A 26,461-nucleotide genomic window follows, 5' to 3' on the forward strand; every position below is an offset into this window, starting at 1 on the left:
TGTATGTGTGCGTGTGTGAGACAGAGGGAGCTCCGCGCGCTCTCTCCGCTCCATAAGCCTGTTGGAGCAGCAGCAGCACGCGCGCACGGTGCGCCCTCGTATGTGCGGAGTTTAGCTCGAGGATAAAGGATAAAAACGCGCGGGATAAAAACACACGGGATAAAGCACACAGGTCACAGGATCTTTCCTCCACGAGCTCCTTCATGTCGGGACTGCTGCACTCCCCCCACCGATGCTATGGTTACCTTCATTACGGTACGTACTGTCCTCACTGCTCCTTTATCCTCTCGGGGTCGTGTGGTGCCCAGTTGGCACATGGGGGGCGCGCTTTTGGCACTACTGGCACTGAGGGGACTCGATGGAGACCAAACGGGGCGCGCGCTCCGTGCCAAAAGTGCCGTTTTCGAGCACTTTTGTGGGCAAAACGCAACGCGAGCGCGTAGTGGAAGCAGAGAGGAAGGAAAGGAAGTCTGAGCGCGCAGCGTGGATACCTTAAGCGCTGCGTCTTCCTCGCTCTTCCTCCTCCTCTCCGGCTGCTGTGCGTAAAGCTCGGCGCCTCTCCGAGCGAGAGCAACATGGCCGGGGAGGCGGGTTTGAGGAGGAATGCGCAGCGCCGAGTACAGAGCCTGAGGGGGAAGGAGAACCAGTACAGGCAAATTCGCCTTCCCTGCGCCGGAATGTGCGCGCGCCACGCAGGAGCTCTGCGCTTCCAGGAAAGTTCGCGAGAGAGCCATCAAGTCTGGTAGCAAGTCGAGTGTTTACAGCGCGAGGAAAGCGCTTATAGAGGTGATGTGAGCCGCAGGCGCAGCAGACTCACTCTCTCCAATACCAGCACAGGCTGCCCGAGTTCAGGGGTGAATTTGGGGGAAATTCAGAGTTATTTTAGTCCAATCCCACAACAGAAATGCTCATAAACTGCAAATCTGATAACGAAAGTGTGCATCAAGCGGAAATCTCACAAAAAAGATGTGAATAAGTTGTAAAAAAAAAAAGACACAAAATGAATACATTGAAAATCTGGCAACAAAAAATGTGCATAAATCATGAATTGAGCAACAAAATGTGTTCACGTTGTGAATCTAACAAGCTTTGAATAAATTAAATCTCAAAAATGTGTGAAAATATTATAAACGTGATCAAATTAGAATAGATTTCAAATCTGGCAACAAAAATGTACAAGAAGTAAAAACTTCCCTATGAAATGTGCAGAAGATGTAAATCTGACAGCAAAATTTGAATTAAATAAACATCTCCCAACAAAATGTGCATAATGTGTATATTTTGCTAGAAAATGTGCAGAAGTTGCTACAAAATTAGAATAGATTTCAAATTTGGCAACAAAAATGTGCATAAATTGAAAAAAAAAGTGCTGTTAATGTGACTGTAAAATTTGAATCAATTAAAAAGCTCACAACAAAAATATGCATGAAGTGAAAATTTCACAAGAAGTTGTAAGTCTAACATCATCATTTAAATAAAGTAAAAATCTCACAACGTCATGTGTGAAGCTCACTAGTAAACGTGCAGTTGTAAAAGTTGATCATGAAAAAGTGTGACAAATCAGATTACTTTGAAAGTCTGGAAACAAAACTATGTGTCACCTAAGGATAAAATGTGCATAAGTTGTAAATGAGACACCCACTTGACAGTGAACTGAAGCTCTGACAACAGAAATGGGCGTAGATTCAAACTTGGGGAACAAAATCGTGTAAATGGACACTCTGATGTCAAAATGAATAGAAAGATTGTTTTCTGGTTTCTCTCTGTGGTTTCTTCTCCAGAGAGGCGACAGGCCGTAAATAGGTAATCCACAGTAGCTGCAGTGTACCCGCTGCCCACTGCCCTGGGAGCGCGCCTCGGGAACGCGCAGCTCATCGAGTCCAACAGGTTCGCCTTAAACTTGTAAACTTGTGGCTTCTTGGCACGCAGAGTGGTTTGATTGATGTTATGAGTTTTGATAAGGGTATCGTCCAACATGAGGAGCTGGCACGCGCATGCTTATAGGCAGGCACACAGACATGCACAGAAGTTTGTTTGTTTTACATACATACATATATATATATATATATGTGTGTGTGTGTGCATATATGTATATATATATATATATAAAAGAATTTGTCTGAACCCAAACTGTAACCCCACCAATCAAAAGAGGGTTTTGCCTTTTTCAGTGTCAGGACCATTTTGTTGCTTCTGACATTGTAAATGAGGCCTGTTTTACTCTGGACATTTTTGTCCCAAATGGATGAAAACAAACACACACACACAAGCGCTGAAAGAAAGAGGGGGTGGGTTTCAATCTTGTCACTCTGTGGTATGCACACACACACACACACACACACACACACAGGAAGAAATAGAAAGGGAGAGGGTTACACTCTCATCGCTCTGCAGTCTTGTATGGGCTTGCCACTCTGTGGCCTCTGTCAAACAGTCTTTATAGATTACAGATCTGTTGCTAAGAGGATGGAATTTCGTGAATAAATTCATTCAGCATCACACGTGACACATACGACAACATGTGAGGAGGCTTTGGTGGTCTCTTTTTCTCTGTTCATTGCTGAGATTCCATACAAATGAGAATTCCATAGCATGAACATACAATTGTTTTTGTTTCCATTCAGAACGTCTGTGTACAGAATATAAGTGTTGCACTTTTCTGCCATCATGGTCCTCAGTGCCTCCTTCCAGCATGCCCCCCACGACCTAAGCCTCTCCGAACCTATAACAGTACCCACACATCAATGACCAAATTATAGGCATCAGACATATTTACTTATTTATGCTGTGCTGTGTGTAGAGTTTTTTGCACACCACATAATCCATTCTGGGGTCTGTCTGATGTTTATTATAATGCACACTGGGTTCTGATGAAAAATTTAGCGTACTTCATATTATGCTCTGGTGTGATGCTTATTATAATTCCTAACATGCTCCGGTTTGATTAGTATAATTCATAATGTGCTCTAGTTTTATGTTTATTATAGTCCTGACTGGGTTCTACTGTGATGTTTAGTATGATTTATACTATGTTCTGTTTTGATGTTTAGTATAATTCATTCTGAGTTCTGATGTGATGTTTAGTATATTTCATACTGGGTTCTGGTTTGGTGTTTATTATAATTCATAATACACTCTGCTCTGGTGTTTAGGATAATACATACTGGGTTTTGGTGTGATGTTCAGTATAATTCATACTGTGTTCTCTGATGTTTTTGTACTTTTTATTTTAATAACTATGTGTAATTATGAGCCTGTGTACATACAGTATGTGCGCAGCCCTCGGGAATCATCTCTACATTTAAAACAAATATGTTTTTTTTTCAATTGTACCATAGTGTTGTTGGAACATAGGTTTAGATGTTGTATGAATGAAGTGAGTCTTTGTGAACGTACAGTTTTTTTCTCCTAACATCTGTAGAATTCCATGCTGGGGGAATGTTTTTAGGTTTAGTAGTCAAATGAAAAACTGGTGCTTAGTTACAGGAATGTCTTTGTAGGATTTTTATTGAATTTGTACACATTTTGCTGGTGCTATTTTGACCAGTGATAAGCAAACTCATTCAGCATCATGGCTTCCAGCGTGCCATGCACATGTAGGAGGTGGGCCATTCAGTGCATTGATGGCCTCGTGAATTCATATCTTTTAGACATCAGTGGAAATATATATTATGCTTATATTATGAGTATTTGAACTAGTTTTACAAGTATTTGAACTTCAACTTGACCAGAGTACATATTGACTCTAGTACTTCATCAAAGAAGTGCTGTTACTTACAATGAGTCGGGATCTCTTTGAAGCACCAGGACGTTTATTTGAGCACAGAGCTTTCCAGTACTCTTTCCACCAGTGCTGTGGACTGAGGGATGTCTTATGTCCATATATGAGCCCTGCACTAGTGTGTGGCTCTATTCTCTCAGACATGATCTGACCCAGTTATCTGGGTGAGCAGGGTGACAGTGCTCCACCGCAGCTGGCCTGTCACTATAGAATGTGCACGGAGGAGCTGGCCAGAAACCAATACAGAATTGCAGAGGGTCGCATCATATTCAAACATGGCCATAATCAAACAGCCATACCCAGCAGGCTTTTTTAGTCTCCATATTCAAACTGTGGGAAATTCACAACTGTGACCAAATAAGGAACGCTCTGTCCACTAAATATTGAACAAGCAGTCATGCACATATTCTTTTTGCGTCCTGCTTCCAAAAGCTCGTTTGGGAATTTTCGGAAGTTTGCACATGGATATGTGTGTTGAGCAAATTACATAATTTCGTTTTCTCATAAACAACTGTCTTCTTTCTTTCATATTGAGAATGACAGGTTATATTGGCAAGAGCTGTCACTGTAGTGCATGAACAGGCCTGTCAGTATAATTATCATCAAGCCTAACTACATAATTGATTAAAACCAGTCTAGTGATATTATGTAAAAATGTTGTATGTATGATGTTGTAAGTCTAATTTCTCACATCAAAGCCAGAATGGCCTGGCCATCCTTGCAGCACTTTCACGTTAGCCGGCTATTGTAACTTGTCATCTTCGATATGAAATAAAAAAAGGAGTTTGTTTAAAACGGCAAAGTATTTACGAAAAAAAGTTATGCAATGGACAAAAAGTTACACAAGGTCCTGTCGCTTACAGCGCAAAGTTTCTCTCAAACCATTTCTATGTACATGTCCAAGTACAAAAAAAGCACAAGAACCAGAAAAACAAAACCCTAGCTCGCCTTGGGATAACTTACCCACATGTCAGGGTGTGCTGGCTTGTCTTTTGTCTGTGTGTCTCCTTGTGTCTCTGTGACGAAGGACTCATTTTACCTCTTGTGTCAACTATATGCCACAACATCAATCATAAATGCGGACTCAGTGGTTCAGCTGCTTTTTCAGATGCTCTGTCGTTCTTTTCCTTTATTGGCCTTCGGTGATAGTTTCCCAATGTAACCCTGTAGCAGTGGAATGCTGTTCAAAAAAACATCCACAACAACATCCACAACACCGTCCTTGCAGTTCTAAGCCATGACGTTTAACAGGAAAATTAGCAATATCCGATAGGTTGAATGATAGAATAAATGACTGTGTAATTTGGTAACTTGCTATTGCTGAACACTTTCCTTCCAGACAGGGTTAGTCATTACATTTCCACATGCTGCCAGCACTTAATGACTTTTGCCAGTGACAGGGTTCCAAGCAACAGTGTTTACACAGCACTTAGTGTTTGCAGGCCTTGGCCCAGTGTTTTATGATTGCCAATTTTGGGACTCACGCACGTCAGCTTATGTGAAAAGTTGTGGCCAGTTAAAACTATAATTTGGCAAAATATCAGATTCACAAAAAACTTTCAAATGTAGTCCATGAACCAAGACATATTTGATGCCCATGGTGACAAATTTGCTTCATTAGTTTTGTATGGGAGCTGCAAGGCTAGTGTCGCTAACAAGTAATGGAAGCTTATACTTACATCAGTTAGCACTGAATAAACTGCATGGCTAGACTTGCTTCTGTGGTTTCTGACACTGCATTACATAGATAGAGATAAAGTACAGGCAAAATTCAGGCTTCAAGGTGGCTTTTATGGCTATTTGTGAGTATATGATGTACTTAAGTCCATTTTTACGCAGAACACCAACTCAAGAGTGAAAAGGCCAAATCACGCTAGCTTGGAGCAGCTCTGTCCAAATAACTTTAACAATTTCACTAACAATTGCTTTAGTTTCCACATGTTGCATGACTGCCTCTCCTATATTGGCGGAAAGGAAAGTTCAAATACAAATCAAATAGCCCCTAATGTATAATGAGGTAGCACTTACTGCTACAGCTGAAACTTTTTCATAATGAATACCAGTCCAGGTCACTTCACTCAAGTTCACAGTAAAACTGCACAGGATCCAAATGTCTTTGTGGAACTGGTTGTCAGTGAAGCTGAGGATACACTAAAAGCGACTCTAGTCCCAAATCAGCAAGAGAACACTGCCATCAATTCCTACAAAGCTGTTGGTGTGCTAAAGACTATCACTCTCTTATGGCTGCTATGCAAAATTCCTTTGTGTAATCACAGATGAAGAAAGTAACTACTCTCATTATGGTATATTCAATTTCTAATAAAGACATAAAACTTCTATTTCTAGTAAAGTGTAACTGTAACAGTAACGTCTCTCCGTTTTTCACACCTGCCAATCTGAGGAAGCAATTAGAAGCTAGCTAGCAAGGTAACCTTAGCTATGGTTTCTGTGTTCTTTTACTGTTTTCATTTAATTTGTTGTTTTAGAATAACCAGCAACGCATTTTTTATTGAACGTAAAGTTGTTGCTTATATGCTTTATCGTGAGTGCCTTACGACTAGGTAACTTAGCTAAACAAATGTTCAAGGTAAGCTAATGAGTTAGCTTTTATGTAGCAGATAAACCAAGTGAAACCCTGGGTGAATTTTAAAGCAAGTCGAAGTATTTGCTCAAGTAGTTTTTAAAAAAACTTACTTACTGTTACATGAGGAATTTTCTTCAGAAATACTTTTATATGCATGCAAGAAAATTAGCACTTTAATGGCAGCACTCTTTTACACCTCTGTCTAATTGGGAATGGTAAAAAAGTAGGGATTTGAAGCATGGTTAAGACACATCTGTCTAGACTCTTGAAGAATGTCTGAAAAGCCTTCATATAATTCATCCACCCAGATTTCCTCGGAAGGCACTCCTCTATCTAAGTTTTCATCTTACACTGCATAAGTGTCATGAAGTGTTATGCATTAGACATGAAGTCAGACTGTATCAGCACTACTGAGATGAATGGCCTCTCACATAAGTATAACTGATGGATTAGAACTCTCACTGCCTAATATAGGTATTACTGCATTGTCATCCCCTCCAGTCAAACGAGCCACTTCTCTTTCTCTTCTCTTTACTGAATGCTTAATGCATAACAAGTGAATTTACACTTTGGTGGCAGTAATCTTCCTTAGGCAATACTCTTACTAATTGTAAAAGGTGAAGTAGGAGTGTGGTTTAGACACATTTATAGGCCTAATATGGGTATTATTGCATTGCTTTTCCCATTCAAAACAAGTATTCCTTTAGTCACTTCTCTTTCTTCTACTGAATGCTTATTCTATTTTATTTGGCAAAACAGTATCAATACTGTAGAATAAAAAGCGCTCTGAACTTGCACCCAACGTTTATTTGCCTTTAAAAGGTATCCTAGGCAAATCTGAACACTAATCATTCCCAGACCGAGTGTTCACCATCTCCACTCTGCACTCTGGCATCCAGACGGAATGTGTTTTCAATGAAGAATTTGATTATATGCTTTTCTTTTTTTATGGGAATGAGTTTTGTATGCAAGGTGCTTATAAAATATGGTTAAGGTGAGTGAGAGTCTGAGATAAGGGCCATGTTTAAAGACCTAATGCAGAAGAAGTTGAGGCCCAAATATTTATTACCTTAGACTGAAAAAGAGAGGCATTCCAATGTGGCCATTATTGCCTCATTAATAAAATATATATTAACAGAGTTTTGTCGTTCAGCTTGCCAGCAATATTCGTGTTGGTGCAATAGATCTGTTTCATGTGCTGATGCACAAATTTGAATGAAGTCGATACAATGCATCACTTTTGTATTATTTGGAAAACCTTTGGCACGATAATGCTCTGGAGTAGCACACTCAGTTAAGGGTAGAAAAGCTCTGGCTGTCAGACTTTGACTCCGAACGCGCCCTCCAAAATCATTAGAGAACATACCATTTCAGGAACTGGCAAACAGTCAGTGCATTCAGGCCACACATGCAGAGCGACTGAGTGCTAATGGGAGGCGCTGAATGCTGCTGCCAGGACTGAGTGGTTCTCCACTCACGAAACACAGACAAGGCACAAAGCAGCAAAGTCCCAAGCAGCTCCTATAAAACCAGTCTTTCTTTCACTGAACCTCAAGGAGAACTCTGTTCCACCGTGAACGTGCACAGCATCCAGATGTTTTTGTGGAACTCAGCATGGATGTAGCTGAGAAGATACCAGAAGCAACACTTGAGAGAATAGATCAGTAATCTCCAAGGCTTTGGCCTTTATTCCTGTGGCTGCTGTACACAATTTAAAAGTAAAGATGCCAAAAAAAGGTCCTTTGGAGCGATGCCATAGAACACTGGTTCTCAACGCGGTCCTCAGGGACCCCCACTCGGCTCACGACCCATGTTTTTGTTCTTCCAACGTCCAACACATAGGGATAGAGCAATGAGGGAATGTGGATGTGCCACAGAAGAACCACTTCGGCTTTTAGTGGTTCTTCATAAAACTCTAAATTGCCACTTTCCTCAGGGAACCAAAAGTAGTTCTTCTACAGCATTGCTCCAAATAGCACCTTTATTTTCAAAACCATAAAACAGTTCTATTGTACAATCATTTAAGATAGGGATTCTCAAATTTAGAGACTTTAGTAGGGATTCAGAGTGTCTCCCCACAGCCGTCTACATGCTTAGAGTGTTTGAAAAGCCTTCAATAATTAATCTACATAGATTTCCTGAGAAGGCACTCTCATCTGTGTTGCATTTGCAGTTGCAGTTTGCTCCACATATCAAATGCAGAAGAGTCACTTAACGACAAGGTCATTGGCAGCACCTACAAAGCCATTTCTGGGCCTTTCTTCCACTGATCCTCAAGAAGAACCCTTCAGTTCTTCATGTCACCTGTGACTTGTCTACATTGACCACACGGGCTTGTGAGCAATGCATGGAATTCACACCATTTCAGAATTATTATGGGCGGGCAGGTAGCAGAGGGCGGAGCATGGTAATGTCACTAATCTCAGGCTGATGTTGTGTAGATTTACACTACAGATACTCCCAAGTCTTTGGGACAGGGGTTGGAAATGTGTATTTATTCAGTTTCATCCAAAAAGAGAAAGAACATCATGTGAATGACCACTATTTTGTGATAAACAGCCACTTTGTGCTTTCTGGTTTGTAACTGGCCAATGCATGCTTCACTCACAAATGCATGTAATTATTGTCAGGTTGGACACGCTTTACAGAACATTAGCAAACATCCCATTCAGCCTCATGAGAAACTGTAGCAAACAACAACAGCACTTTGCTAAATTAAAGACCATCTTTTTATTGAATTAATTTCCAGTCAAAACAGCAATTAAGTCCAAGTTATTAAATTTTCAGCATCAGAAAAACACGGCAGGAAACATATTTAACAGAAAATTACATAAACACCTCCAACATCAAGTCAACAAAGTCAAATCTGAGTATTTAATTTGTCCACTCTTTACTTTTTATGCATCTACTGCTACTTTAACACTCCATTCTTCCAATCTTGAAAGCCGCCAGTTACAGCTGTGTCCTCCCAATAAAAGCAGTTCACTGACATTGTCCCCTTTCAAAGAGGCACTAGAAATCACATAAGAGTCTACCCAAACACACCTAAGCTGCCTGCAAACTTCTTTCTGATTTGCATCCAAAGTGAGATGTTACTGAAGAGATTATATTAGTTATAATCTTGGATAAGGAAGGGGAAAGTCAGAACTAGAATAAAAAAAGGCGCCTTTTTGATTGAAGGCGTCATGAATACTGATAAGTACAAACAAATTTCAATACATCATGAAATACTCTGGAAAACGTTTAATTGGGAAGAAATGCATCCACAGCAAGAGCACACTGCTGAGAAGATCAAGATGTACTTGATGTACTTGACAAAGAAGCGTCAAAGAGTCCAGACCACAAGACTATTACATGTGTTTGGGTTACTTAGATTGAGAGAAGCAGAAAATATAGACTGGAGTTTGGAGGTCTTGAAAAATTTCCCTGGAGATTTCTTTGAAAAACTGAGAGCTACCTAATAATAAAGGCTGTAATAAAAATAAAAGGTAAACAGACTAAATACTGAAAACATGACATTACATTTAATTGTTGTGACGTCTCTGTAAGTTTCTGTTAAAAATATATTTTCCTGATGCTGAAAAATGAAGAACTTGTACTTCAAGGCTGGAAATAAATAAATAAAAAGGTGGGCTCTGATTTTTGAGTACTGTAGGTATTCAGTTATTTCATTAAAATAGCTAAACGTAGAATATGTTGTTTATTTCAAATGAATATTGTGAAAACAGTGTGAAAGGTCAGACTTTGGATATTTTTTGCTATGCATTCTGACTGTGCCTTACAGCTGTAGCAACATCTGCAACTGGATCATCTGCCAGTTTCATAGAGCCTTGTGTGGCCCATAAACTTTCAGGGGGATCTTAAGATTTCTGCCTCTATTTGTCTCTCTGTTGCTGTTGTTGAGTAATTTGATATAGCTTAAAGCAACAACTTGTGCATTCTTTGCCAAAACTAAGCTTAGGATATACTGAGTAGAACAACCTGTTTTAAACACAAATAAAATACTATTCTTTTCTTCTTCAAGAAAAGAATAAAACTCAAATACCACATAGAATGGAAGTTAGATGTAAAGTCACCATGCCCTAGAGAAAAGCTATGGAAATTGTCCTGATTGGAATATATGTCTCTGCTTGATCTTGATGAGATTTCAAACACTGTGGTCCAAGTCTGAGCGTTGGATTCGTTCCCTGGGTCTCGCAGTGTAAACTAAGAAGTGTGCATAGAGCATTCTTTACCCTCCTCCACTGTCCTCCAGATGGAATTTGGAAGTGTATGATGCTGGTTATAGATCTAGATTTAGGGATCCCAAGACTCCACACTTTATGGAACATCTGGAGGCAATTGGTACGCATTAGGGTTTAGATGCTCTTCTTTGAAAATCCTGGGTGGATTTTGTTCGCTGGCGTTTTGCCCTCTAAGCCATCCTTAGAATCCTGGGACCATCAAGTCAGGTTATGGTGCACCAACAGAGTGCATGTTTCGTTTTGGTGTGACATCAGCAGATTTCAACATGTCTAGATGTTCTGAGGTGAATATTCTTCCTCATAGCTCAGTATATAACATCACTAAACAAATCGTTTTTCATTCTTTGACATAATTTGAAAACACCAGCTAACCGCTGACGTTGTGTCATCATTCTGCAGTTGGCGCATGTCCATCTGAGAAACTCTGGGTCTAAGCTGGTTTTCTCTATGACAAAAATGAATGGGATTTTTCAAAATTGCCATTGTGTCCCATTAACAAAATGGTTCTAAACCTGATATATTTTATCCTGCATATATTTTTCAATGAATGTCACTGGATCTTCTAAATTACGAGGTTGTTAACCCCTTTAGGGTCCACGAACTCACCCGCACATCAATTTCAGTGTTCAATGTTGCTGTTCAAAGAAAAACATGCATCTCTATTTTGTCGATTTTTAGTTTTCTGCATTAATTTCATGATGAATGGACCAATAGCAATGCTCTAAAATTACTTGGAATAAAACATCTTCACATTGACTTAAAAGTAAAGAACATTTTTGCCCTCTGTTGTAAAGTTACCATTTTGGAGATACTGGAGATAGATACGTTTCTCTCTCTTTGCAGTAATACAGTGCCGAATTACGGTTCAAACATTTCCTGAATCTGTAGAGTCTGCCCTTGTGATTCCATCTTATCACGAGATTGTGACTTACATCTGGAGTTGAGGCTATGAGGAGAGGTTAAGATTCACGTCATCTGCCTCTCACTGTGTGTAATTGGTGGAATTATGTGTTTGTCTACATTTTGTGTGAAACTGGCTAATGGACACTCAGGAAATCACTAAGGACTAATCCAAATTGACAGACACCCTTCATTCTTCATTCAGTCGACATCAGAGTGAAATAGCGTGCACAAAGTTTACAGCTGCTGAAGTTGCTGCAGCTGTTTTGGAAAGTAGTGACAAAGAAAAGAGCATTTTGATATGAAACATATGGGTATCATGTTATATGCAAGTGTCTTTAAAGTGGGATTTTAAGAGAATACGCAAAAATCAAGAAAAATGCCCTTAGACTCCAGAGGGTTAAGGACCTGAAATATGAATTTTGCTTTATGCAAGCTAACCCTGCTCCACACTGAACTGACATCAAAAGACAGGCGAGTACATAAAAATACACCAAACAAGCCAGCAAGTTTTGTTAAGTGTGGAAGTTGCTTTGGCAGGAGTAGCTGACATTCAGTGGAAAAAAAAGCGCATTGGGTTTTTAACATTTTTGTGTATCATTTGGCATGATAACGGTAATTTTTGAAAATCCTTTTCATTTTTTCCATAGAGTAATCCAGCTCAGACATAATAGGCATGCTAATATAGGCATGACGCAAAGTACACAATGACGCACAAGTTCAGAGGTCTATTGTTTGAAAGTTACATGATGAATGGACCAATAATACAGGTTCAGAATTACTTGGATAAAATCTTTTGGCATTAACTTTCATTAAGTCATTGAGTTAAGAATGTTTTTTTTCCCTTGTTCATGCATGTGGCATTCTTCATGCTTACACTAGCTGATTTGGAAAGCTCACAAACTGTATTCTTAAGAAATAAGAGAGCACGTGGTTCTTGCATATGCCCAAGTCCTGATTATTCAATCAGAAGCCCAGACTACACTATAAATACGATCACCAGGAATGTTGGAGCTTACCAACTCCTCCATCCTTCCTGGTAAAAAGACTGGCCATCAGGAGATTCAGCAAGGCGGATTCTTTCATTCACTGCAGTATCAAGTATAGCCCGTAGATCATCTTCTGATCTACAAGATCAGAATAAAAATCACAGAACACATTTACAAAGAAGCATAATTACAAAAATGGAGAAGCTACTTATTGATGCACTAAGGTTATGTGATAGTGTTTTACTATATTAATTGATCATTGTATTGGAATAACAATGATAAAAGACAATATTACTGTATATAATCAATATATCCATGCATTTGTACATCCCATGTACAAGTGTTTTTAATGCAAACATCCTGCTTTTACCCCAGATCAACCTTATGTGAACTGCTCCAGAAAGTATAGCATCCCTACCTCCCCAGAGTGCTAAAGTGCACATCGGCTGCATGCGCTAAGATGTAGGGCTCAGAAAATGCTGGGCGGCATAGAGGCCGTGGCTAATCCCAAGGCAATCCTCTGGGAGTTAAAAGCTCAGGGATCTGTAAGCTTCCTTGGCCAGTCTTAGGGGATCTGTGTAGGTGGTGAAGAACCCCCAGGCCTGAGGCCACTGTGACAGCTTAACACCTGCTGCCTAAAGACAAGAAGATCCTGCTGCTTGTCAACCTAAAACACACCGCACACCGAGATTTGATCAGGTGTGCCATAAAGATGGAGCTCCATTATGCTGCAAGTTAGATCATGTCCTCCAAAATTTTTCATCATTCACACTAAGGGTTGAGAACAAAGGTGCATAGGAGTCAGATGTGAGGAATCAGGTCAAACAAGCTGGTTTTCATTCATGCCTCATGATTTTTGACCAAAATGTAGACATCTCATGAGTGTTTTGTGGATTAAGCTCAAGCCAGGTAGAGGACTGTTTGCTGAGTGCTCTAAACCATTTAAAGGAGATCAGGCAGCAGATTTTAACGCCTAATGCTCCCGTGTCCTGGAATAAAAAGGCTTGACCGTGAACGATCTTTTAACATGGGCTAACATCACACCATTATGAAATATGGCTATGCATTTGTTAGGGAGGGTTATTACTTAAACCAGGGAAGAATGCCAATGTAGAAGACATTTATAACATATCACAAGACAGGTTATATAAAACGTTAACTTTATTTACAGTTGCTGTTTGCTTAGATGAAACTGGCTGTTAAGGATGCTCTGTGAGGGCCAATTGTGTGTAAATGAAAGAATGTCTTGATGCCCCGCAACCAGTGGTCGTTTCTAAGGTAGTTCACTCCTCAGTGGCTGTGGGCAAAGCGCCCGAGACACATCTAACAAAAGTTCCCTTGTGTCTAAAAAGAACCACAAAGCGTTCGGCCGGTCGGCTCGTCGCATTCTTTTTCTCTCCTGCTCGGGCTTGGCCTGTGTTGGCCCGAGGAGTTGCGCTCGAGGAGCAAACAGGAGCCAGGGTGTTTTAAGAACAACATCTCTCTGATCCGCTGATGATCAGTCCACTCCTGCAGCTATTCAGCCTGCCCGCCACCCCACGCCCATGTGACTGCAAGGGTGCCTGTCTATGTCCTGTACGTGTTTGTTGCATAATTCCAAGTGCTATTTGTCATCAAAGACACATTGTAGACGGTGTTGAAATACCTAAGGGCTCTGCGAAATGTAAGCAGAGGTCAAGCAGAAGATGAAAAAGAAATTGTCTCTGCATTCGCTGGTGTGGGGAAGGTGAGACTTGAATCCTGCAGTTCAACATGAATTAGCGACTGCTGTGTTGGATCTAAATAGATTCTACAATGCATGCAAACTCTACCCCTAATCCACTGCATAATTGACCTATCCAGGCTCAGCCTTCCTTTTGTAGCAACTGTTACAAGAAAAGCTTTACAAAATGTTGGCAAAAACTGAAAGAAACGGCATTACTGAGTCGCCTTGTAAAGCCCAAAGTAATCATTTAACCAAGTCAAAGGCGTCAAGTCAGATTTTGTGGGAGTTTCTTAGACTTTTTCAGATTTATCGAGTTGTGGAAGGGATCTGAAGCATGACTGATGTTAGAAAATGTTCGGTGCGTAGCGTGCATTTAAATATTTCCACCACAGAGGTCTCCAAATCCCTAAAACTTTCATAGTGTAGCTTTAAGTACTATCGTTTAGATTCTCCACATAACATTGAGTTTCCAGTTTAAAATGCTACACTACTGAGCTGGACTGTTATTATTGTATTATATTATATTATTGTAGCTTAGCAAAACCACACAGGTTGGAAACAACAAAGAATTTGCCACCATGCTAATGTTAACTCAATTATACAAAAACCCTGTATCCAGTCTATCTTAACAGTGTGATCTTTCATGCATACAAAATAAATATCTTTTGAGATTAATAACACACTCTAAATTTCTACAGTTTCTCTGTAGGCCACAATTTGCCTCTGTTGTGTAAAGCTTAGCCAACCTCACAAAAGTTGCTAGGAATTAATGAACTTGTGGGTGGAGCACTGATTCATCAGTTAAGCAACAGAGCATGAGAGAAAGTCATTGTGAATAATATCACAGCTGTAATTTGGTCATAGGCCTCAGGCTGGTAACAATAAAATACACTTGTATTCAATCTTTAAAAAGTAAAGAAAAAAAGTAAAGCAAAGAAGCCCCAAACATTGTTTTTGATACTGGCAATTGCTTCTGCCAAAAAATAATTTCAGCAGAATAAGTGACCTTACTTGTGCTCAGTGGAGTAAAAAAGGTGATGTTATCAAATGTAACAACACATATGAAATGCTTTTCAGCCAAATAGAGAGTGTGGTCAGGACTAACTGCTGTATATTTTAAATAATTAAGACCAGAAAGTATTTGGGCCTTCCAGATAAAGTAACCTGGAGCCCACCGGCTGGTGTGTCAGCTGAATAGACTAATCACGTGGGCCTATAAGGAGTCTCATTCCAGGCCCTTGAAACAGTCTGCTGCAGCTTGGCCGACAGATAACATGTGTGCACTGCCAAGGGTAATGGTCTCAGTCATTCACCAGTTAAGTGCATCCACGGCTTGCTAGTGCCCCACTCGGTTTGGGTGGAATGATTAATGACAATAGCAGGCAGTCAGGGTATGTTGAAGCAAGCAATTTACACCAGAGGCTTGCCAGGTTGTTGGCCAGCTGCAGCTCAACCTATACTCTGTTAATGGACATGGAAGTACTAAACCTGTCATAGGATAAGTACTCTTGATTGTATTGCAAATAGAAGAGCAGTTTGTTAAAGCTCTTTAAGAACCGACAGGGTGGTTGTTGAGCCTGACTTTCATGCCTACTTTGGCAAAGTGAAAGCAAATGCTTAAGCAGCATCCTGTTGCAAGCATGAGTGATTTAAGTGACGTGTGTAATTCCAAGACCTATTTTTCTCTGTCTGTTGCACAAATATTGGGCTGAGAAGATAATTTATTTTGCATTAGCAGACTGAGAGGAAAACACTGCAGAGGTAGAAGCTGCCCCAAGTAATGATCATATTAAGTATGAGTTATAATATTATACCAATAAAAAGACAACTTTATTCTCTCATAATCTTATGTCAAAGTGTAGTGAATTTTGCTCATTGTGCACCAACAATTAACCAATGATTTCATATTTCACCTCCTATACCTACTCCTGCCATGCTTACCTACACTCATATGTAAAAGTTTGGGCGTCCCTGGTCAAATAATGTGCTTTGTTGATTTTCTAAGTGAACACATCCTCTACAGAGAACACACCTCTGCACATTTTAATGCACGTTTACTGTTTATTTAACTGTTTAACTGTTATTGTCCAAAAAAACATAAAATGTGGCCTGGATAAATATTGTGGCAGATTTTATATTTTATGTTAATTATTATCAAAAAATGACATATTTACATTTGTTCCCTGTACAGGATGTGATAACTTATTTTCACTTCGAAAAAATTTCAAAACCTGCCCTTTGGCTGGGCGTGTTCAAACTTTTCCATATGACTTTATCATCGAGTGACAATCCTCAGCTTTTGAAGAGATTCTACCAAATATTATATGCCAAAAAAACATCAAGTTCTTTATGATTTGCAAATCACATTGACTTTAGGGTAACAAGGTTTTATTCTAAGTAATATTGGACTATGTCTCTTGTATGTTCACACAACGTAAAGGGCAGCTGACATTTTCAAGTAGTCAAAAATAAAACAAATAAATTGATGCTGTCTTTATCATTATCAGTGTGTATTATCATAAAACAGACCTCAAAGCTATGCAGTTCATAATAACAAGAAGCTTCCGCATTTCTTGTGAATGTAATTACATTTGATTCTGTTGATCTGCACTGGGCAGAAATTTAAAGCAAAATTACTCCAGTCTTCAGGACAGTACATTTCAGAGTTTGGCAGAATAAGCAGGAAGCTGTCTCTGGGTCAGATGCTCAGAGATAAAACAAAACTTCCTCCCCCATCTCTACTCCCCCTCTGGAGCCTCTTCTTGGCACCTCCCGCAGGACAAATCTGTAATCTGGTTGTCACTCGCGTAGCCAAAACCATCTCCACATCTGTGCTCTCTGAGGCCTAGTTTTCCCCTGCTTATGTAATATGATGACAGGTGATGGGGAAATATAGAATTACCACGCATTACAGCACAGGGAAAGCACCCTACTCTAAAGCAAGCTACTTAAGTAGCCCTCGTATTCTAATACAGTTAAAATTGCTAATGAATTAGAGTAAAGACCACAAGAGGAGTCATCTCCAGAAGGCCCTCTGTAAAGTGTGAAGTAGAGAAATCACAGCTAAGTATGTCAGAGCAGTTAAGAGGATGCCAAAGATTACTGCTTCATGGGTTAAGGAGTTCAAGTGCATGTATATGTGCTAGATTATCATAAGTACTATGCATTTTGTTTTTAAAGGAGCCAGATTAATATTACTAGGTCTGTATGGTTTATTAAAACCCAAAGAAAAATGAGAACATTACTGCATAATGGCTTTGAAGAAGGTGGTGTTTTTATACCTGGTTTGGAATCAGTGAATTTCTAATCCCTTTTCAGTTGACCCAATGGAAGCGTAGGGCAGAAAGATTGGAGCAGTTTTCTGTGAAGCAATCTTTCTCTTTTACTCAAGCAAGCAAATTCCCTGAATGCATAATCCATTAGATGTGACATCGCAAGAAATAGACTGTAAAAAAGTAACAGTTTCACATCAAGATGTTGGCTGTAACTGATGTATTGCATGCAAAAATGTGAAAAAAGAAGTAAACACCACCTCTGCAGCAAACTAGTTAAAAAGTATAATTTTCTTTAAATGTTAATGCAGAGTTACTTTATGGTACAGTGTGTGCAAAATTTTGCTCACTCTTCCAGTTAATTTACTCTTAACTTGTTAGGCCTTAATTGACTTGGTATGAGTGGTTTGGTAGGTCAAGGGTTGCCATAAGGAACTGTCAGCTAAGGACAATTCCAGAGAATAATATGACTCTTCAGACCTTGTGCTAACACTCAACAGCCGTGGGCTTCTCCAAGCAGCTGGCTGATGATCTGAAAATAAAGCTAACTTTTGCCTACAAAGCAGGGGAAGCTATAAAAATATGTCAAACCACTTCCAGCCTGCAATATCCACTGTCCAAAATGTCAATAAGAAATGGCAGTAAGGGGAACTGTGGAAGTCAAAGCAAGATCTGGAAGAATCTCTATAGAACTGCTTGTTTGTAGAAAGGCAAAGCAGAACCCCCATATGACAACAAAGGCTTGCGTGACGTTTAAGCTGAGACAGGAGTGGTGGTGCACAGTTCAACTGAGCATGGAAGAGTCATCAGAAGGAAACCTTACCTGTGACCTTATCACAAAAGTCAATGTCTGAGGTATGCAAAATGACCCAAGAATATTGCCGAAGAAGAAGGTTTCTTCAAGGTAGAGTGAGTGAAAAGTCCTAACACCAGCATTTGCAAGCTGTGACATCTACCAAAGGGGGTGGAACTAAGTACTGATTAGTAGGGTGTCCAAACTTTTGCACATGCCACAATTACTTTTTCTTAAATTTTTAAATTAATGAAATAAAAGTAACTGTGCATTCATATTTTCTGAAAATTATTATTATTATTATTATTGTTGTTGTTATTATTGTTATTACTCAATATTATTTCGTAAAATATTTTGATATTATGGAGAGATTGTGTTTATTTTCTTTCATTTGAAAAATCAACAAAATTTGTAATTTGTCCAGGGGTGCCCAAACTTGCACACAGCTGTACTTTGCTGCATCTACTGTAAACGTTCTAAGGCCGAACAGTCAGCATTTAACTGCTTAAAATAGCAGTTTCCTGCTTCACGTCTGGTAACTCTTTACATTTTATAGGTTTTTTATTCCAAACAAAGCTGCATTAACTTACTCCGAGGGAATGCCAAATAGTGTGTTTCCTTCCAGTCACGCTCCTTTTTTGGGTTTTATGGTGTTGTTTTATGAGTGCAAGCTGATGTATATATGGTTTTATGTCTGCTTTGCAGTTACTTATTCTGAAAAAAAAGCACTTTATGTCAGGCTCTGTCTTAGTAGAGTGAAAATGGCACTAATGATTTGAATTATTGTAGTGAGTAACTGATTCCTTTGTGAGTAAGATGTTGTTTGAAGGTAAAGATCTTCATGTCTAGCTGATTTGCTATATGGATTCATCCCACTTTTAGGTTCCTTAAATTGTACTGAGCACTTGACTCACATTTTACCAATTTAGCTGTTGAAAGTACATTTGAATTGTAAAACCGTCCTTTTTATACACAAAACTCGATAAGACTTTGAAATTCAAAACATACTCATCTGCAGTTTAGGGTTGATAATGACTCTATCAATAAGCTGGTGCTTTAGATGCTAGTAGATAATGTATTCAAACTGAAAAAGCTGAGGCTATAAAGTGCAGCTGCTGCTCCCAGGTCATTTTCTATGCCACTGCCTGCAAAGTGACTTTGACAGTATGTGTGCAGCGTCCCTTCTCTGAAGCATCCGGCTCACAATTGTAATGAGGCAGCCATCATTTTAGCTGCTGGCCTGCCAAAAAGCAAAATTAGCTGCGCTTATTGACCACTAATGGGGTCAGAGTGTGTGATTAACTGTCCTCTGAGGCTCACACACCCTCACACAAACTGGCCTCTCACTGTAGACTAACAATGCCATTTACCATAACCATGTTTTACTTGACCTTCTTCTTTGTGTTAGCGTCTTTAGCAGCTAATAAAAGTTTCTAAAGAGTGACAAAGTTTATTTTCTGTTACTGATCCCATTGTGACAAGACATTCCCATGACATTGAAATAAATATACAATTAAAAGCTCTTTCATGTTCATCTATCCCAGCAAGAGAGCTAACATATAATAAAAAGTCTTTTACTTATGTAACACCCAAGCCAAATCTTTTATTCGAATACCCCAACAAGAACATATTTTAGTTTGTTATGAATATACAGGAGCACGTGAGAGCTATTCAGGACAATAAAACACTAAACAGCAGTTTAACATTACCAATATGAAATAAATGATATGATACCCCAGTCATTCCATAAATGATGTGCATTACACCGCAGTGTTTGATGTATAAAGCTTTCCTTACATAACATGTTTAAGGGATGTACAATGAAAATGAGAAGTAGTGAGTAAAAATGCTGTTTGTTTCCTTTGCTCTCCTATGCTGGTCAGCATAGGCATGTTCAAACAGTTTGGGCAGTAGCAGATCAACAGTGAAGCCCTCAAACACAGTCCCCTACAGCGGTGTTCTGCATGTTCTGTAGCTTACATGCTTTTTGTATTAACTGATTTAATGAAAATCTTTAAGGGAAATCCCATAAATACTACTGAGTAATTCAATATCTTTGTTAGATTCTTCTCTAAAGGATGAATGTTAAAGTGCCCCGCACGCTAATAGCGCCCCTGCTGGAGAAACTTCATACTGAACGGTGGGAGCTCCAATGTCAATGTTCTTTATATATTAAAAATGAGGTGGTCTGTAATTCAGCTTTAGAAACCATTACATTTTATATTTTTATGATTTTACAATCTAATATTTCATATTAGTTAGGAAGCTGTTTAAATTGTCTTCCTCTTCTCTGTCAGTTCCCTTTTCCAACATGGTGATTATCACCTGTGAAGCATTGTCAGCATTATTAGATTAATTCACAAGCATGAATAAAAAGTAAAATTATACAGAAAAGTTGGTTTAGTTTTGTCTGTGTCCTGAATTAATCCACTTAACACCAATATGATTATTAAGTGTAGTGTTTGCTAAGAAAACCTTCACTTTATTAGTAGTAGTCTTTGTTAGCGACTGCTCCACTATGTTAATGCTAATTTCTGTCAGCACTTTTAATGGGAGTTTTGATTTACTGTTAGCTGTAAGCTAATAGCACTGAGCACTCAGTTTTCCAGACTGGGTTTAACACTCAGGGAATTTCTAGCTTATATGAGGATATTTGAAGCACTGAAGAAAATGAAATGATATCTTTTACTTTTTGTGTTGACGTTTTTACAGTAAATAAAGAGTTTCATTGCAAAATGTATCCATTTGTTACAATGTTGGATATGAGAAGTTTTTGAAAAATCTAAGCTGATGTGTAATAGAAAACATAGAAATTATAATAATAAAACAAAGAAATTATAATGTAGCACTGATTTCTTGTATGTGCCTAACATGAATGAATATCATAAAAGGAAGAAAATTTGTGCAAGTTGTCCATAATGAGTTTTAGGACTAAACCCTTCCCACGATTTTGTTAAAAGCTTAACTCTGAGAAGCCTGTTAGCAGTCTGTCTTACTTCCCCTGCTTGGCTGTATATCTGCTACATAAAACACGCCAGCAGTATGTTGTGCTGTCGACTGCAATAATACAGTGGAGATGAAAAGGGTAACTGTCACTGATAATACTACTTTTTAAATGTATATATGTCTTCTGAGGTGAGTGCTTGCTATTGTCTTCTAGGTCATCAACATGGTTTCCAAACTAGGTGGTTGACATCATGGCCACGGCAAAAATGTCACGTGACAAGCTTATGAATATTCTTTTCCCAGAGAAAGTGATGTAAAAGATGTATCAGCCTCCATATTTTCACACAGTCAAAGCTGTAAATCAAAGTCCTGGCAATGTAGGATGGCAAGGCATGTGCTGGTGAAAGGTGCTTCTCAGAGGCTGAGGAGAGCACTGTTTGGGTGGCCTGCAGTATGCCATGCCAGTTCATGCCAGACAGACCTTTGATGTAACAGCTGCAGCCCCAACTGTCGGCAACACCTCTGTCTCAGTGCATCATCATCATCATTAGTTAGGATCTGAGTTTAGTTTCATTTTCCATTGATCAAGATAACTCACATTGGAAGAGAATTTGCACTTGTCACTGTGGTTCAGTCGTCCCACAGATCTTCTGCTTTTTATCTTTCATCATCTCTTTCAGGATCCGCGGCTGTGACCGCTCGCTGAGTAATTCATACAGGAAACAAACCATTAGCCACAGTTATAGCCAAAACAGCTGAAAGCCTTGAGAAACAAATTTGCAATGAAAATCACTAAGGTCAGTTATGTGTGACAAATGAGCAGCTGACCGTGTCGTACTCCCTGTCCGAGCCGGCTATTTTGATGACACCCAGCACTGTGACCTGCTGGCTGGCGGAGGATGTCCGCAACAGCCAATCTGCTTTCACTCAACTTAGAAACACTACTCATTCTCTCTGTTTCAGCTAGTTCCAACTTCCAGCCACTCAAAGTGATTGTCAGAAATAACAGGATTTTTACCATGCCTCTATTATTCCACTGACCACTGGTTGCCAAGTAACCCAACAACACAACTAACAAAAGCCAATAAACCCAAACATGTGGTTGGGGTGCCATACCTGTGTGTGATTGCTGACAGTCTCTACAATGTTCTCCCCCATTCACCCTGTTTTGGAATGTCGACCTCCCATTAACATGGTTCTAGAATGTTCTCCCCCATTCACACTGTTCTGGAATGTTCACCTCTCATTAACACCATTCTAGAATGCTCTCCTTATTCACACTGTTCTAGATAGTTCTCTCCTGCTGACAGCCATTAACATATGTTAACAATATAGAAACAGAAAAATTATTTTAGTAGAAAAGATAACATTTCACTTGCAGCCAATTCTTTGCTCAGATTTGGAAGGAAAGTGTAACATGAGTAGGATTCTAAACTGTTGTTGCCCCTAAGCCAAGTTTTGTTTGATGAAATTACTTCTCTGCCCACTAAAAGTGCTATATATGGGGATACATTTATATATTTATAGAAATTTCTGTTTTGATTTACTGCTTTGGATAGTAAATAAAAAGGCTATTTCCGTTGTAGACATTGTGACCCCGGGTTCCTATTATCACCCCTGTAAAAGTCAGCTAAGGAATGGTATTTTTCTCCTCAGTGCATCAGTTCATATCCCAGTGAAATTAAATAGCTCATAATAATAGACGTCTATGTTTATGTAATATGACATGGGGCTAGTATTGTGTCATTGAACTAAAATGGAAAACTGGGCCGAGAAGTCATCATCATCATCATCAATGTCATGGTGGTTTAAGACAGAATATATCGGCATAATCCTAATTACTGATAGTAATTGGAATGATGCAAAAAAAAATATTGAACTAGTGAACATACTTGTGTCATTTTAATGCTTGGAGATACGGTAGATAACTATAATGATTAATAGATTTAGGTTGATTTAGTACTGTTACAACCTTTCTGTATTACAACTGTGAGATTTTGGCCGTTACAGCCAAAGAGAACCAGTACTACAGCAGGAACAGCGATTAGTACTACGAGCAGATGGACTATAAACAGTATACAGCTTAGCAGTGGCTGTTTGACAGTGGAAGTTTTTAGCATGACACATTCTTCCATGATGTAGCAATTCCTATAAAAATGTGTTCTTCTTTATGGACTCTTCACAATCACTTTGTAGTTTCTATTTGGGAAGCTGCATGATATCCCGCCATGATGTGTAGAACATACAAAGAACCAAATGGATATGTTAAACATACACAGGGCCAAATGCCATTTGCTCCAATAAATCAGGCAGAGGGGCTGCAGACTCCCTCATGGTATGTTAGTGCATGTTAACGCATGCTGCTAACTACATACCTCTTTAGTTTTGTACAAAACAGCCACCGCAAGCGGAAGAGGTGTGAAACATAGATCCACAATAATTTTCTGACTACGCATTCAGGCACTCGTGTTGCTGAGTGTCACAGTGTAATATACATAATTACTCATAATTACAAGCAAAACCGTAACTTATACCATCCAATTAATACATGAAAGATTCCAAACAGATTCTATTGTGGTCATCTCTTTTTTCCTTCACAGTAGGTTCGCTCATGTATAGGTATTGAGTAAATTAAGTTTGGATTCATTAACAAGACCTGCAATTTATTTTATAGGATATAAATGTGATTATACTTTAATCAAAGAACTTGAGGTTATGGTAGGTAAAGATTATACTGATTTGCCCCTGACTTATAGTGAATATTTCAAAAAGACCAACAGAATTTTTGACACTCAGCTCAATTCAACTGTTTCGTTACATTAACAAATGAAAATTCATCACAAAATATTCCTGTTACCCAAATGTTAATCAGCCATGTTTAGCATCTTTTATAGTTTAGGACTGGAGCTATGATGCTAATGTAGCTAGCTAGCTAAACCATGTCCTTACTGACCCTTCCACTACTTTCTCCTCGCAGATCTTACAGGTGAATCTAGTGATGTCCATCCTGCTGTACGTGATGTTCCTCGCGTACCTCTACGGCATCTCGGCCACCACGACCAACAACAGACAGCGGCCCACGCAGGACCCAATCAACACCCTCATAGTGAAGCTCCTGCAGGCCGACATCGGCCGCGGCCGCCAGCGCCAAGATGAGGGGGCTCAGGAGGCAGCGCTGCCCACCACCCACCCCTCAGAGACGGAGTACCCTCACCGAACCACAGCCAAGAAGGCCGTTGCAGACGAGCTCCTCCGGCAGCACAAGCGCTATAACTCACCCCGCGTGCTGCTGAGCGAGCGACCGCCTCTGCAGCCCCCGCCGCTTTACCTCACGGACGACTTTGTAGGCAGTCAGGACGCCACCAATAAAACGCGCCAGAAGCGCTATGCTGAGCACAAGAGCTACCGGGGCGAGTTTTCGGTGTGCGAGAGTGAGAGCCGCTGGGTGACAGACCGGACCACAGCAGTGGATACCCACGGCCGCGAAGTCTCGGTGCTGACCGAGATCGGCATGGTGTGGCCGAGCATGAAGCAGTACTTTTACGAGACGAGCTGCAAAAGCAGCAGACCCTTCAAGAGCGGCTGTCAGGGCATCGATGACAAGCACTGGAACTCGCAGTGCAAAACATCGCAGACGTACGTGCGTGCCCTCACCAAGTACAACAACATGCTGAGCTGGCGCTGGATACGGATAAACACCGCATGCGTCTGCGCACTTTCGCGCAAACGCCGCAGGACGTAAAAAAAATGCAACTGCATTACTACTCAGTACTCCTTTTTTCTTTATATTGTACCCTGAGGGGGGGCTGTACATATATAAATATAAATTATTATTTAAGTTATATGAAAAAATGCATGTAGTCTATACATGTCTATATGATGTATAAAGATATTTGTGTTATTTATTGAAGTCGCTATCAAAGCAAAATCTGACTAAAACAAGAGAGAGAGAGAGAGAGAGAGAGAGAGAGAGAGAGAGATGTATGACCTTGTGATGAAACATGCCATTAAGCTACAGGAGCATTACATGGCAAAACAATGTGCCTTGCTCAAGCATCTTTACACACAGTGAGAGGACATATCACTCCTTTAGATCTGAACCCTGGGATCAGCTGCAATTGATGTATAATATTTAGTACTGAAAAAAGTAAAACCCTTTCAACTACATCCTCATTACTACAGTATTTTTCAAAACACAGTCTGTGCTACTGATACTGTGCAATCAGTATCTCCACCATGTCTGGGACAAAGAAAGAAAAGTTGAGATGCTTTGAAGAAATATAAAGATGTATATGTATATCACAGAAATGCATGGAATAACTAAGAAATATATATTTTTATATCACTCATCTACTTGTGCACAATGAGAACACGATGCATGTGGGTATACAGGATATACAGGCTGATGCAGTGTATAAAAGTTGATGGCAAACAACAGAAAATGTATTAGCACTGGAGATTCGTTGCAATTCTAACACCACAATGAGCTCAACCAGTGGATGACTGTGTGAAACTTTCCATATATGGAGTCCATTCAAAAGTTTTAGCAAAAATTTTTTTTTTTACATGCAAGAATATTTAGTATATATCCCTGTGTATTATAAAGTTACAGTGCTCCAATCATTAAAATGCTCCAAATGAATTGAATTAAACTGAATTGAATAATTCCTCAACCAATCTTTCTGTTTTACTGATTTTGGACAAAAAGGAATATACACTCCTAAAAAAGATGGTTCTTCAAGGGTTCTTAAGTAAAGAAAATGACTCTTTGTAGAACCATGAATACACGAAGAACCCTTTGCATGATTAAAGGGTTCTTTGCATCATGACAGAGTTCTTCAGATTGGTGGGGAATGTGCTGTAAATACTATGCACTCTTAAAAAGTTGGTTGCTCAAGGGTTCTTTAGTAAAGACAATAGTTCTATAAGGAACCATGGACACTCAAACAACCATTTGCTTGCGTAAAGCGTTCTTTGCATGGTGAAATGGTTCGTCAAAAAGGGTTCTTCTTTTGCTACAAGCTTGACATTGTAACAATACAAGAACCCTTTATGTTGCTATACAGAATCCTTTTCAAAAAAGTTCTATGTAAAACTATACACAACAGATTCTCCTTCAATCTAAAGAATGCTTTCACCTTGCAAAGGGTTCTTTGAGTGTTCATGGTTTTGTATAGAACAATTTTCTTTACTAATAAACCCTTGAAGAACCATCTTTTTTAAGGGTGTTGGTTTATGTGGGCCCTC

The 26,461-nt window shown here is 39.5% G+C and overlaps 1 protein-coding gene across 1 annotated transcript; it reads left to right on the top strand.

The window, feature by feature from the left end:
• ntf3 (neurotrophin 3) lies at positions 1-25,989 on the top strand. Its single transcript, XM_036575550.1, has 2 exons — positions 1-255; positions 24,192-25,989. The coding sequence occupies exons 1-2, from the start codon at positions 238-240 to the stop codon at positions 24,954-24,956; spliced, it is 783 nt and encodes a 260-aa protein (XP_036431443.1). The 5' UTR covers positions 1-237; the 3' UTR covers positions 24,957-25,989.
• Positions 25,990-26,461: the final 472 nt, after the last annotated feature.

The sequence above is a fragment of the Colossoma macropomum genome, unplaced genomic scaffold, assembly GCF_904425465.1.
Source record: "Colossoma macropomum unplaced genomic scaffold, Colossoma_macropomum, whole genome shotgun sequence".
NCBI classification, from domain to species: domain Eukaryota; kingdom Metazoa; phylum Chordata; class Actinopteri; order Characiformes; family Serrasalmidae; genus Colossoma; species Colossoma macropomum.